The following is a 12,552-nucleotide window of genomic DNA, read 5'->3' as shown; positions in this document are numbered from 1 at the left end:
TTTCTAAAGCTTTCTTTTTTTGTTTTTTTCTCTAACTCTATTGAGTAAATGACACGCACATTTGTTTTGGTCTGAGATGCTGGTGCTATAGTGCGACATCTAGTGGCTGAACGTCATGTATTCAACTTTAAAACCTCCACCCACACGCTGCATCTCTTGTATTTAACACATGTAGAAACAGACAATGAGATGTTTGTGGTTTAATAAGGAGGCAGTTCAGTTAATAACACCCGGACAGTCTACAGTTATCTTCTAGTTCATCTTCAAACAAGGCAAAAGTTTAGGTAAATAATTACCACGGCGAGACGAATGTGAAGTATATCGTGAACACTTGATATCCCGTCACTGAGAGACTGATGTTAGCGGAGCAGCAGTAACAAACCAGACCGACTGACCTGCACATACTACAACACTTATACAACTTAAACCAACTCAGCGTACAGTAGGCATGGCCGACTGACAATACGTTCATATATTGATGATATAGCCGATGCCATCGCCACACCGTGCTCCGGGCGATAGCATCAGGTATCACCAATCTCAGTGTGACGATCTGACAATGCAGAACATCGTCCAACGCTAACGCCCCGTCTGTTTCACCTCATTTAGCTCAGTGTCATGGACAGCGACGTCTTTCCCGACGCTAACGGTGCAGCAGAGAGGCTGTTTACTGCTGGACACTAGCATCTACTGTTAATAACAACAGAGCGGTACCTTCCTCCTCCTCCTCCTCTTCCTCCTCTTCTTCCTCCAGAACAAACACACCAACTTCTATTTTTATAAAAGACATTTAACCAGTGATGTCGGTCAGTAAATTATAATCTCATTTCATCGTCTTTAAACACTGTAAGATGCTTTCAAATGAATTAATTTATGAATGCAGTTAACTTTTTTTATATTCACACACTTTTCTCTGCTGACAGCGACCTTCATCAAGATCATTTAACTGCCAGTTATGTTTCATATTGTATATCAGTGGAATAAAGACACCAGTGAAAGGTTTAACACAGTTTACTGGAGTATGAGGCTGAAAATAGTTCCAACTTCTCTATTCATTCGACTTCTTAATCGAGTCGGACGCCAAGAATCTAAATCAAATTGTAAGATTCACACCTTTTAGTAATGTAACCGCTGAATTTCATATTGTAAAGTCATTACATCACTGTCACATGTTACGGCTCAACACTGACCGTGATTGTTGTTTGTGCAACTATGATACTCTAGACCACAACTTCCATCCACACACACACACACACACACAGTTACTGTATCCTTCCTTCCTTCATCTATTGAACCCCATGTAGAAATTATCTACAATTACACACACACACATACACACACACACACACACACACACACACACACACACTGGCAGGTTGGACCCCAGGGCTCAGTTTGGGAGGAAACTCCCTTTCTAATTTTCCTCATAAAGACTCTAATGAAGACTAATGATGGAGCGAGAGAGGTGTGTGTGTGTGTGTGTGTGTGTGTGTGTGTGTGTGTGTGTGTGTGTGTGTGTGTGTTTAACAGCCTGGCTGCTCTGTCTGGGAATGTCTCTGTTCTCTTCTCTTTCCTTCCTCCTTCCTTCCCTCCATCATTTTACTCACCCGTTTTCTCTTTATTTTTTTTTTTTTTGTTTCTTCCTTTTTTATTTTCTCTCTTCATCCTTTCATGTTTTTGTTTTTCACTCTTCATCACATTTTAGTTTCCTCCTCTGCCTTTTCATCCTTCCTCACTCTATCCCTCCTTCATCCTCCTGTCTTTTTATTCCAGTTTTATCTTGATCTTTTTATTCCTCTTTTCTGTTATCTCTCTCCCGTCTTTCATTGTTTTCTTTCTTCTTCTACTCCTCTTTCAGTTACAGTTATCACTAATCTGATCAGAGCAGATTTCATATTAGCGGTTAATTCAAGAATTATTCCATCACTGGATCTGTTCAACACACAGTAATGTAGTTACTGTACATTACACGCACATCGTCTCTTCCTGTTTGCAGCTGCTGCTGCTGCAGCCTTTAAGAAATGTGACAACATTCAGTTCAGACTTGTGACGTGTTAGATTATCAGCTCTATATTTATAATATGAGGCTCTACTGGAATATCTTTGCATGATTTACAGTTAAAAACTCTTTATTCATCTTATACTGGCTCTTTATGCAGCCCCTCGGTTCAGCCTCTGTCTGTAACAGGCTGTTTTAGTTCCTGTCTCTTTAAGATGAGCCCACTCTGCTCTGATTGGTCAGCTTCAGGAAGCTGCAGACTTCTGATGAGCTCGGCTACGTGAAACAAACTATAGTAGCAGGATTTCACTGCTTTTTTTTCTCATTATTTACTCAAAATGTCAACTTCTCAGATATATCTGTGCATGTTTCAGCTGAAATCTGATCCAAAATATGTGAGCGGATGCAAACAACACAAACAAATGTCCCCTTTAAATAACAGTAACGACACACACAGACTGGATGCACCAGCGTAACCTTGTCAGGCTACAATTAACACGACAAGTTTGTATTTATTTCTCCGTCTGAGCTGTTTTACACATTTAAAACAAGCTTAGATTGACCAATAAGATGTGTTTTGGGTGGAATTCCCCTTTAAAAATCAATAATAAACCTTTTTGTTTTTTATGATGGGTCACTGTTTGTCCCAAGCATGTTTCTCACTTTCTGTCTTTTCATTACCCATCATCCTCTGCCCTTCTCTCTCTCTTATCTTCCATCTTTCACCGCACATCATTTCATCATGTTACACCTCTTTCTCTCCCCTTCTCCTTACACCATCTTCCTCTTTTTTTTTTTCTTTCCTCCTCCTTTCTTTCCTTCATTTTCTCCCACATCGTCCTCTCGGATCCTTCAATCTCTTTTTTTTCCCCCCCGCGCGCTGTCACCTTTTCATCCTTCCTCGTTTCCTCCTTCGCATTCTATCCATCCTTCTTCATCTCTTGACTGTTTTTCCTCACCGTCCATCGCTCTGTGTTTCTGCCTCCATTAGGGGGAAATGGAAAAAGTGACATCAGCTATTTGGTAAACGGAGAGAGATGGAGAGAGAGAGAGAGAGAGAGAGAGAGAAAGATAGAGAGAGAGAGAGAGAGGGGACAGAAGACAGAGGAATGGAAAGCGGAGATCAAAAGAGTGACGGTGGGAATGATTGTGATACAGAGAGGAGGGAAAACACAGAAGAAGAGAGAGAAAAGGGAGAGTGACAGAGGTGAGAGAGAGAGAGAGAGAGAGAGAATCAAACACTGAAGTATGAGAGGAGAGAGCGGGCGAGAGAGGTAGAGATCCATTAGAGAGAGACAGAGAGAGGGAGGGAAAGGCTTCACCTCATTAACCTCGTAATGCAGAGTAAATATACAGTCTAAATGGAACATAGACGACGTGTGTGTGTTTACTCTCAGGCTTCTGTGTGTGTGTGTGTGTGTAAGAGTGTATGAGTGTCTGTGAAATACATCACCAGAATACCAAAGTGACTGTCTGTCTGTAGTTGCTAAAATACCACAGTGTGCATATATATGTATGTATGTATGTGAGTTACAAACCCAGAAATATGATTTTACATTATAGAAAGATGTGGAATCAACTGACAAACCTTAATGTATCAGTTTGATGACAAGTGATGTATTAAAGAATAAAGCTGCTGCAACGAATTGTATAAAAAAGTCCAGAAACGATACAAATCTTTAAAAAAAAAAAAGAATCACAACAGCTGGATACTGTAAGCAAACATAACTTAAACAGGAATAAACTGTGTGTTTGTTTGGGACTATTTTCAGTGGCGGATTAATACACGATCGAGCTGAAACGTGTCACGCTATTGCACGCTTCCTGTTTCAACCGAAGGACGTTGAGGTGAACGCATAACGTACATTTCCACCAATTTTCACCATGATTGTCTAATTTTTCTTCAAGTAAAAACGCACAACGTCAGAATAATTAAAAAGATGCTAACGCCTTTGTCTTAATTTAATAAAAATTAGAAAAAGAATCAATAAAATGTATCAGATAATTAAGTATGGGAGTCAAGAAAATGGTTTTAGTGCTGCAACAAATAGTCAATTAACAGAAAATTGATCGCCAACTATTTTGACAATCGATTAATCATTGAGTGTTTTTTTTAATGCTAAAATTTCAGCTTGTTAAACGTGAACATCGTCTGTTTTTAGTGCTTTTATGATGCTAAACAGAATATCTCTATTGGTCGGGACAAAATGATATGTTTTAGATCGTGTCTTTAGTTTTGGTAAACAGTCATCAACATTTTATGGATCAAACAACTTATTGATTAATCAAGAAAATAATCAACAGTTTAATCGATAATGAAAATAATCGTTTGTTGCAGCCCTAAAGTTCAAAAATCACCTAATTTGAAGTCGGTTTGAGTTCAAAGGAAAAATGGAATTTCTCCCAAAATGTAAAAATACTAACTTAAACGATTACTGTTGATTAATAACAATCAATCAATAAATAGAGACAGAAGTTTACCACATGTGCCATTTGGGTTCTTCTTCGTGTGTCTAAAAGGCGTCTTTAAACTTTGTAACAACGATCATGTCAGTTAACTGCATGTCACATTGTGTCAGACTGAACAATATCAGTTTGTGGCCGTCAGATGCATGTTGAGCTACAAAATAAATAGAAAAAAACAACATATGAAAGCAGAGAAATGTCATCACGTCATCTGATGCTTTGAAAAGTAAAAGCAAAGTCACACAAACTTTCTTTGTTGTTTCACCGCCGTCGTTTTGTTTTGTTGTGTCGCAGCCAAAGTATTCTGTCATGTAGCGATGATGTCGTACTGTGATCGGTGTGTTTGTAGATGTTTGAGTCGTAGCAGCAGTCACATTGTGAGAAATTGGTCTTAAAATTTCAGCAACTGTCACAGTTTTGCTTCAAGGTGTCTTTTGGTCATCAAAACTCCAAATCTGCTGTCAGTAGACGAGGCTCACGGTGCCATTTAGGACCACCGTTATGGCCAAAGATTACCAAAAATCACAGTGTGAAGGAGCCTTTAAAAGTGTGTGTGTGTGTGTGTGTGTGTGTGTGTGTGTGTGTGTGTGTGTGTGTGTGTAAAACATCACCAGACAGCAGTCGTTATAATACTGTATATTTGCAGTCAGCTCAAACCCAGAGAACAGTGACAGACTGAGAGATCATCAGGAGGAAAAAAAAAAAACAAAATAAACAAAAAAAAAAACAAGAAAACGCTGAATGTTGTTTCTATCTACACGGAATATCCCTTTAAACCCACCACCTCCCCTCCCCTCCCCCTCCCCTTACCCCAACACCCGGCCCTTCCCCCCCCCATCATCCCTCCCGTACACATTTCAAATAGTAATCAACAAATAAACAAACAAATAAACACGCAGTGGAATAAACAAATCTGCAACACAACAGTCTGCACTCTTTAGTAGGTCAGAAAATCGGGGGAATAAAAAGTTTCTGGTGTTTTTTTCGATGTAGCTGAGGAGCGCTTGGTTTCTACACCTATGATGTAAGAGTGACAATCAGGAATAAGTGAAATCCAACAAAAAAAAGGAATATATATATATATATATATTTAAATTTTGCACCGGGGGCAACCAGAACAAATCAAGCGCTTCTCATCTTTAATCTAACAAACACCAGAGACTTGACTACTACTTCCTGGTCACGGGAACGGGGGTCAAAAGGTGAAAAGGTCCAAAGTTGAGGAAGAGAATTCAACGTACCTTTTTTTTTTTTTAGGATATAATATCGTGTCTAAAAATCACTCCATCGTAATAAAAAAAGGGCTTGTTGTTGTGTTTTTTTTTTGTGTGTTTTTTTTTTTTTTTTTTTAAACTTTTGCATCGTTTTGAGAAACAGATTTCACAGGGTTTGTTTTTTTTTTTTTTTGTTATTTTTTTTTTTTTTTTAAGGGTGATAGAAAACACTTCATACATTGAAAAGCTGCATCCAACATTTTCAGAGTAATGCCTCCTTACAGAGACAGGAAGAAGAAGAAGAAGAAAAAGGACAGAAAATGAAGAGAAGAAGAAGAAGAAGAAGATGTAGAAGGGACAGGAGAAAAGAAGAGTGAGAACGTATAAGAGGAAGAGGAGCTGTTTTATAGAAAATAGTGAAAAAAAAGGGGGGAGGAATTAACCGAAAAAAAGAGGAAGAAAAGATTATAAGAGAGGGAAGAAGAGAGAGAGTCAGAGGTAAGGAGTGTACGGAGGATAAAATAAGCCAAATGACAACATAAGAAAAGTTTTCCCATGCATTCTTTTCAGTCCCTGTACGGAAAACAAAAATGAATGAAACATGAGAGACAGAAATAGCCTCCCAAGTCGTTTTCTCATTTTTTTTTCTCCTTCCCAATAGTTTTCTTTACACTTCTTTTTTTTTTTTTTTTTTTTCATAAGCTAAACCCCCTCCTCCTCCAGTCCTGAGCTCCTCCGATTAGTTGATTACCGTCCAATCAGAGAGTGTCGACAGCCTGTAGTCGCGTCACATCCAGAGGGGGGTCGAACTTTTTTTTTTTTTTTTTTCCCTTTACAGAACGTAAATAACATTTTTTTTTATTTTTTTTTTTTAGTCTCTTCGTGAAACCGTTCTTGTTCTGTCAGCACCAATCAGAATCATTCATCGTGGATCGCATCCTGTCATTGGACCATTTTTTTTAAAAAAAAAGTCTGAATCGTCCAATCAAACGGATCCTTGCTGTTCACTTTTCCCAAACGATGTCCAACCGAGAGTTCCTGTTGACGTCAGTCCGCTCCGATCCGGTCCGGTCCGGTCCGGTCCGTTTGCTTCGTGGTAAATTTTCCTCGCCCCCTTTTTGCTCATTTAATTTTTATTTTTTTCAGTTTTGAAACAAACGAGGGATGAGAAAAAAGTCACGGTGCAGGGAGAGAAAAGGAGGAATGAATGGAGTGAAGTTTCTAAAAAGAGGAAGAAAGAGAGAAGAAAAGATAGATAGAGAGAGAGAGAGAGAGAGAGAGAGATACGACCCCCCGGTGAGTCCGAGTCAGGGGGGCGTGTCTCTTAGTAGTCTCATTGTTTCATAGCAACGCCAAAAAAAAGGTTGCGTTGTTAGCAAAGACAGTATCCCGCCTGGGGAGGTCATCGCCATGGTGATCCAGGCAGCCGAGGAAGCTGTGGTTGCTGCGGAAACGGGCTGGTGGAGTTCTTCTGTGCAGGAGGAGGAGGAGGAGGAGGAGGAGGAGGAAGGGGAGAAAGGTGGAGAAGGGGCGGGGTTTCTGGAGGCGGAGTCTCCCTCTCTCTCTAGAACATCATGGGGGTCTTCAGAAACGCCCGGGATTCTGGGTAAAAAGATGAGAAAAACAAACATAAAGGAATCAGTAAATAAACAAAGCAACAGTAAACGTAGCCTTTGTGAGTGATTTGTAATCTTTCTGCAGCACAGATTGCTCCGAGGGCACTAATAAGTACATCTGCACTGTTATTGATAAACTAAATTTTAATGCCAACCTTGGATCATTATGTAAAAAGGGTCACCAGAGATATTATTTCCAGCAATCTTTAAATGTTTTTAATTATAGCCTGAACAAAACTGGATTCTTGAGGCTGATATTGATATTTAAGAGTTTCAAGGGTTTTCCTGCACAAACATGGTCCACACATACAGGTGTTTCCATTTATTTGCCTGGTTAGACTCTTTTTTTTAGGACAGTGAAGGTGTTAATGAAAAGTACTTGTGATTGACAGCTGCCTGTCTCCGTGGTTACACTTGTAAAGACGAGATACCTTAAATTATTCTTATTGGTATGTTGAGATGTGATTCCCATTATGTTGTGTTCAACTTCAACCTGTTTCTGGTGTTTGTTTTTAAATATAAAGAAGCTTTTCTGATGAGGCTGCCTTCAATTTTTAATGTTTCTTTTTTAGAAGTGTGACCAAAATATTAACAAAATGAGATATTTTACAGTTTAAGACTAATGCTGTGTCTCATATCGCATTTTCTGTACTTACACTTAATGTTTTGAGTGCATCAGTGCGTTCACACTGAGAAGTATGGGAAAATGCACTGTGAATCAAAAAGTTGTATGGAACTATGGACACTTCTCGCGCTCAATGGTCGCCATCTTGGCTAATGGCGGCTGAGTACGTTGTAACTACGGTGAACATCGCCACATTATACTATTATTTTTTAGCACTAAGCACCACTATACTGTTGTCGGATATAAGCCATCAGTGTGTTTTTTGGGTTAATGTAGCAGTCTGTAATGATTTGTTAGCAGGAACGATAACACGAATGCTAACGCTAGCTAATGCTAATTTGTGATCGTCATGTCTGGTAAGTGCACAACAGCTGTGTTTGATTTGAGACAACACTACCCTGTAGAAAATCACGCACTACCTCGGTAAGTACATAGTGTACACAGTGTACTACATGAAAGTGTCCATACAGCCACGCTAGCAGCAGGTCAAGTCAACTTTCGACCTGGTCAATCTTGTGTCGGCTGCTATCTCACAAGGCTTCTGAAAGCTAATTCACTTGCATCCTGTAGAAAAAGATTTGTCTTCCTCACACCACGTTCAGTGGGTCTTTAACTTTGGTGGAAGAGGTCGGGGGTTGAGGGTCGAGCACACAAACTATGTAACTTTCCCACCAATAGTTGTAGTATTTTGACCAAGGTCGTCGTCTTTTTACCTAAACCTAACCAAACACTGAGATGAGAACACAGCGATATAAAGCTTTGATATGAGTTTGTTTTGACCCTTAAATCTCTGCAACTAACATTTATTTACTCAATGAATTGTTTGGGAAACTTTTGAAGAGCGTTTTTCATTATATTCTAATGTTTTCTAGGCCGGAGCTCAAAGTGATGTCTGTCTGACCAACAGTAACAAAAACCCAAAAGATATTCAGTCTAGAATCATAAAGCAGCAAATCCTCGAGGTGGAAAAGCTGAAAGCAGAAGATACTTTCACGCTCGAGAGATCACTGAAACGAATAATAAAAGCAGATAAAATGTTTGTTTTGTTTTTTTGTTGATTGACTAATCCGTTAATCGACTAATCGTTCTCCTCGTTAGGAATCACCGTCTTCTTCTCTGAACTTGAACTACGTCTCAAACAGTTTCCTCACATCTAACGAGGTTGCATTTCTGCACAGGAACTTCTCACTTTCACCACGATTATAAAAAGCAAGGACGTAGTGTTTTTTTTTATCTCAAAGTGTCGACATCTTGCTCTCTCTCTCTCTCTCTCCCTTTTAACGCAGCATCCGTTTTATAATAGAAATCTTATATCTCCTAATTTTTTATTTTTTTGTGCTACAGTCTGCTCTCTCTCTCTCTCTCTTTTTTTTTTTTCCTCTCATTTCACCTCCGTCGTTCTCCTTCCGCTCCCCGTAGTGCTGTTGCTGCACCCACCCACACAGCGGCACGTGCACACACACACACACAGAAACAACACACACACACACACACACTCACACATGCACACCTTCCTCTCCCTGCGGTGTCATTGTTTTCTGCGAACGTTGCAAAGTGTTTACATTTCTGCATAACAGCAACCATAAACCTGCCCTCCCTCCCTCTTTCCATCCTGCATTCCTCTCTTTCTCTTGCCCTCTACTACTTTTTTTTTTTTTTTTTTACTTATCCTCTCCTGTTCTTTGTCATCATCTTACCCTCTCGTTTTGTCCTCTATTCATCACCTTTTTGTTTTGTTTTTTTAAAATATGAAACAGGTTCGCCGTGTTGGAATATAAAAAAAAAAAAAACTTTCTTAAATTTTCTCTTTCATCTTGCGCTCGCCCCTCGTTTCCTCCTTCAAATTCCCTGCCTTCCCTCCTTTTCATCCCTCTCATCTCCTGCCCTTCCCTATTTTTATCACTCCTCCATCCACTCAGACCCCCTCCTCTCCTCCTCTTTCATCCCTCTATTCTACATGCATCCCCTCCTCCTCCTCCTCCTCCTCCTCCTCCTCCTCACCTCCGCTCTGCTCCCTCCTGTCCTCTATCTGTTACTCTAATATTATTTTTATCCCGACCCATTCTTCTCTCTGTCCTCTCCTGTCCTCTCTTTTCTTTTTTTTTTTTTATTCTCTCCTTTAGGCAGCAGGTTTGGCCCGGTGCTTAAAAAACCGTCCTGCAACTTAAAGAGTCACAGCTTTGATCACTGCGCCCCCCCCTCCTTCCTCCTCCTCCTCCTCCTCCTCCTCCCCCCTGACTGTTCTGTCCTCTTAAAACTCAAATCACAAACTTCTTAAAGTATCACGATTTTATGTCATCTTCATGGTCTTGTGTTGTTTTTTTTCTGGCTCTTTACCTAAAAATGAAGGCTGCAGCTCACAATTATTTTGAGTTTGGTCGATAAATTACCATATAATTGTGAAAACTGCTCATCACAGTTTCACAGATTCAAAGTTGACACGTTTAAATGTCTCGTTCTGTCTAAAAACCCAAAGAATCCAATTTAAAATGATGTAAAATGGATAAAAAACATTCATATTTGAGCAGCTGGAACCAATTCTGTTGATCGATCAATCAATTAATTATCTAATTGTTCAGTTCATCTGTTCAAACCAGCGCTGTCGTGCAGGAAGAGGCGTGTTTTCCACCATTTTTTGTGATTTCAGCTTGTGTTTCAAATAGAGCTGCAACTGATGATTATTTTCATCATCAATGAATCTGTTCATTATTTTATTCTTGATTAATGTGTCAGAAAATTTCAAAAATGTCCCAACAGAAGTCGAAGATATGAAGTTTATAATGAAGTAAAACAGAGAAAAGCAGAAATTCTCTCAAACCTGAAACCAGAGAAAGTTTTTGCTTTAAAAAATAAATTAAACGACTTAAAGTTTCTAATCAAAGGCTGCAACTAATGATTATTTTCTATTTATCTGCTGATTATCAGAGTTTTCTATAAAATGTGTCTAGAAAATGGTGAAAATGGTTGTTTTAATGTCCCGGAGTCAAAGGTTTCAGCTTTAAGTGTCCAAACAACAGAATCCAAATATATTCAGTTTATTATCATGTTTGACAAAGAAAAGCATCAAATCATCACGTCTGAGAATCTAAAAGCAGCTTAAAAAACGACTGAAACAGTTATTTGATTATCAGAATTGTTGCTAATCAATCGACTAATCATTGCAGTTCTAATCTTTTTAATTACTGGATTGTTTGGTCTGTAACATGTAAGAAGATAAATGTCAGTTACATCTTCAGATGTTTTGTTCCAGCAAAAGTCAAAAACCTGAATATATGAACTTTATAATGATGTAAATTAGAGGAAAAACAGCAACACTCAGTGGAAAACCTGAAACCAGAGAAAGTTTCTGCCCAGTTAAGTTGATCAATTAATCAATTAATCGACTAATCGTTGCAGCTCTACGTTCAGACCCAGAATAACTCAGTTAGATTTACAGTATAAATGACAATATTTTACTACTTACTGTTGAAAAATGTCTGTTTTGCATCTTATTGGGTCTTTGTGAATGATTTAAAAAAAACAAAAGTAAAGGAGACAAAAAGTTTGTAGGTCTCAGTCTTTATTTTTATTTTATTTTATTTTTTTGTTATTTTCTTATTATATATAATTTAATTCCTTCTGCTCTTCTTCTCTGTTTTCTTTCCTCCCTTTTACCTTTTTGTTGCCATTTCGACCTGTTTCCCCCCCCTCACCTCCATTTGTCACTGTAACACACACCTCCAGTCTCTGCGTGTGTGTGTGTGTGTGTAGGTGTGTGTGTGTGCATGTAGGTGTGTGTGTGTGTATATGTATGTATGTGTGTGTGTGTGTGTGTTATATATGTGTGTTGTGTGTGTGTGCATGTTATATATGTGTGTGTGTCCATGTGTATGTGTGTGTGTATATATGTGTGTAGGTGTGTGTGTGTGTGTATATATATGTGTGTGTGTGTGTGTGTGTGTGTGTATATATATGTGTGTGTGTATATATGTGTGTATATGTGTGTGTGTGTGTGTGTGTGTGTGTGACGGCTGTCCTGGTTAAAAATGACGCTGACCTGCCTTGTTAAAAGTCTATCAGCTGGTGGAGGAAATGTCACCAGGTCTCGGAACAAGGTCACATTTTTCAACTCCGTCCCGAGGAATCTGCTCCTCCTCCTCCTCCTCATCCCTCCTTCTCCTGCCCTCCTTTCCCACCTCTTCCTCTCCTCTGATCCCATGCATCACCTTTTCCTCTTACTTTATTCCCCCTGTTTTCTTCTTCTCTTCCTCATCGCTTTCGTTTCTCTTCTTTGCTCCCCCCGTCCGTTTCTTCTCCTCTTTTCCCTTCTCTCTCTCTCCTCTCTTTTATCCCCCTCTTCCTCCTCACCTTTTCTCTCCTTTCCAACCTTTCATAGTGACTCTTCTTCTTCATTTATTCATATCCCCTTCTCTCCTTTTATCTTCTCCTCTCCCTCCGTTTCTCCTCCCTCTATCTCTATCTCCATCACCATCTTTCTTCTCCTCCACCTGTTCTTCCTTCCCTCCTTCCTCTACATCCCTCCTCTCCTCCTCTCCTTCATCCTGTCTTCCCTTTTTCTTTTTCTTATCCTGATTCCTCTCCTCTCTAACTTCCCTTTCTTCCTCTTTTTTAATGAATTCCTTTCTTCTTCTT

At 39.3% G+C, this 12,552-nt stretch overlaps 1 protein-coding gene and 1 long non-coding RNA gene across 6 annotated transcripts in view; one reads left to right on the top strand and one right to left on the bottom strand.

Moving 5' to 3' along the window:
• The window catches only part of LOC122973414, a 37,023-nt gene that overhangs the window by 18,496 nt on the left and 5,975 nt on the right, over positions 1-12,552 (top strand). The gene's annotated exons all lie outside the window — the stretch shown is intronic.
• LOC122973413 (dachshund homolog 2-like) overlaps positions 6,346-12,552 on the bottom strand; it is a 133,530-nt gene continuing 127,323 nt past the window's right edge. For all 5 annotated transcript variants that reach the window (XM_044340888.1, XM_044340885.1, XM_044340886.1 and 2 more), the window contains exon 14: positions 6,346-7,281. In XM_044340888.1, coding sequence (XP_044196823.1) covers positions 7,244-7,281 — 38 coding nt within the window. In that variant the 3' untranslated portion in view covers positions 6,346-7,243. The remainder of the gene's footprint in view (positions 7,282-12,552) is intronic.

This window comes from Thunnus albacares, chromosome 22, assembly GCF_914725855.1.
Source record: "Thunnus albacares chromosome 22, fThuAlb1.1, whole genome shotgun sequence".
NCBI classification, from domain to species: Eukaryota; Metazoa; Chordata; class Actinopteri; order Scombriformes; family Scombridae; genus Thunnus; species Thunnus albacares.
The sequence above is the reverse complement of the archived record's forward strand: the minus strand, read 5'-3'. Positions and strand labels throughout refer to the sequence as shown.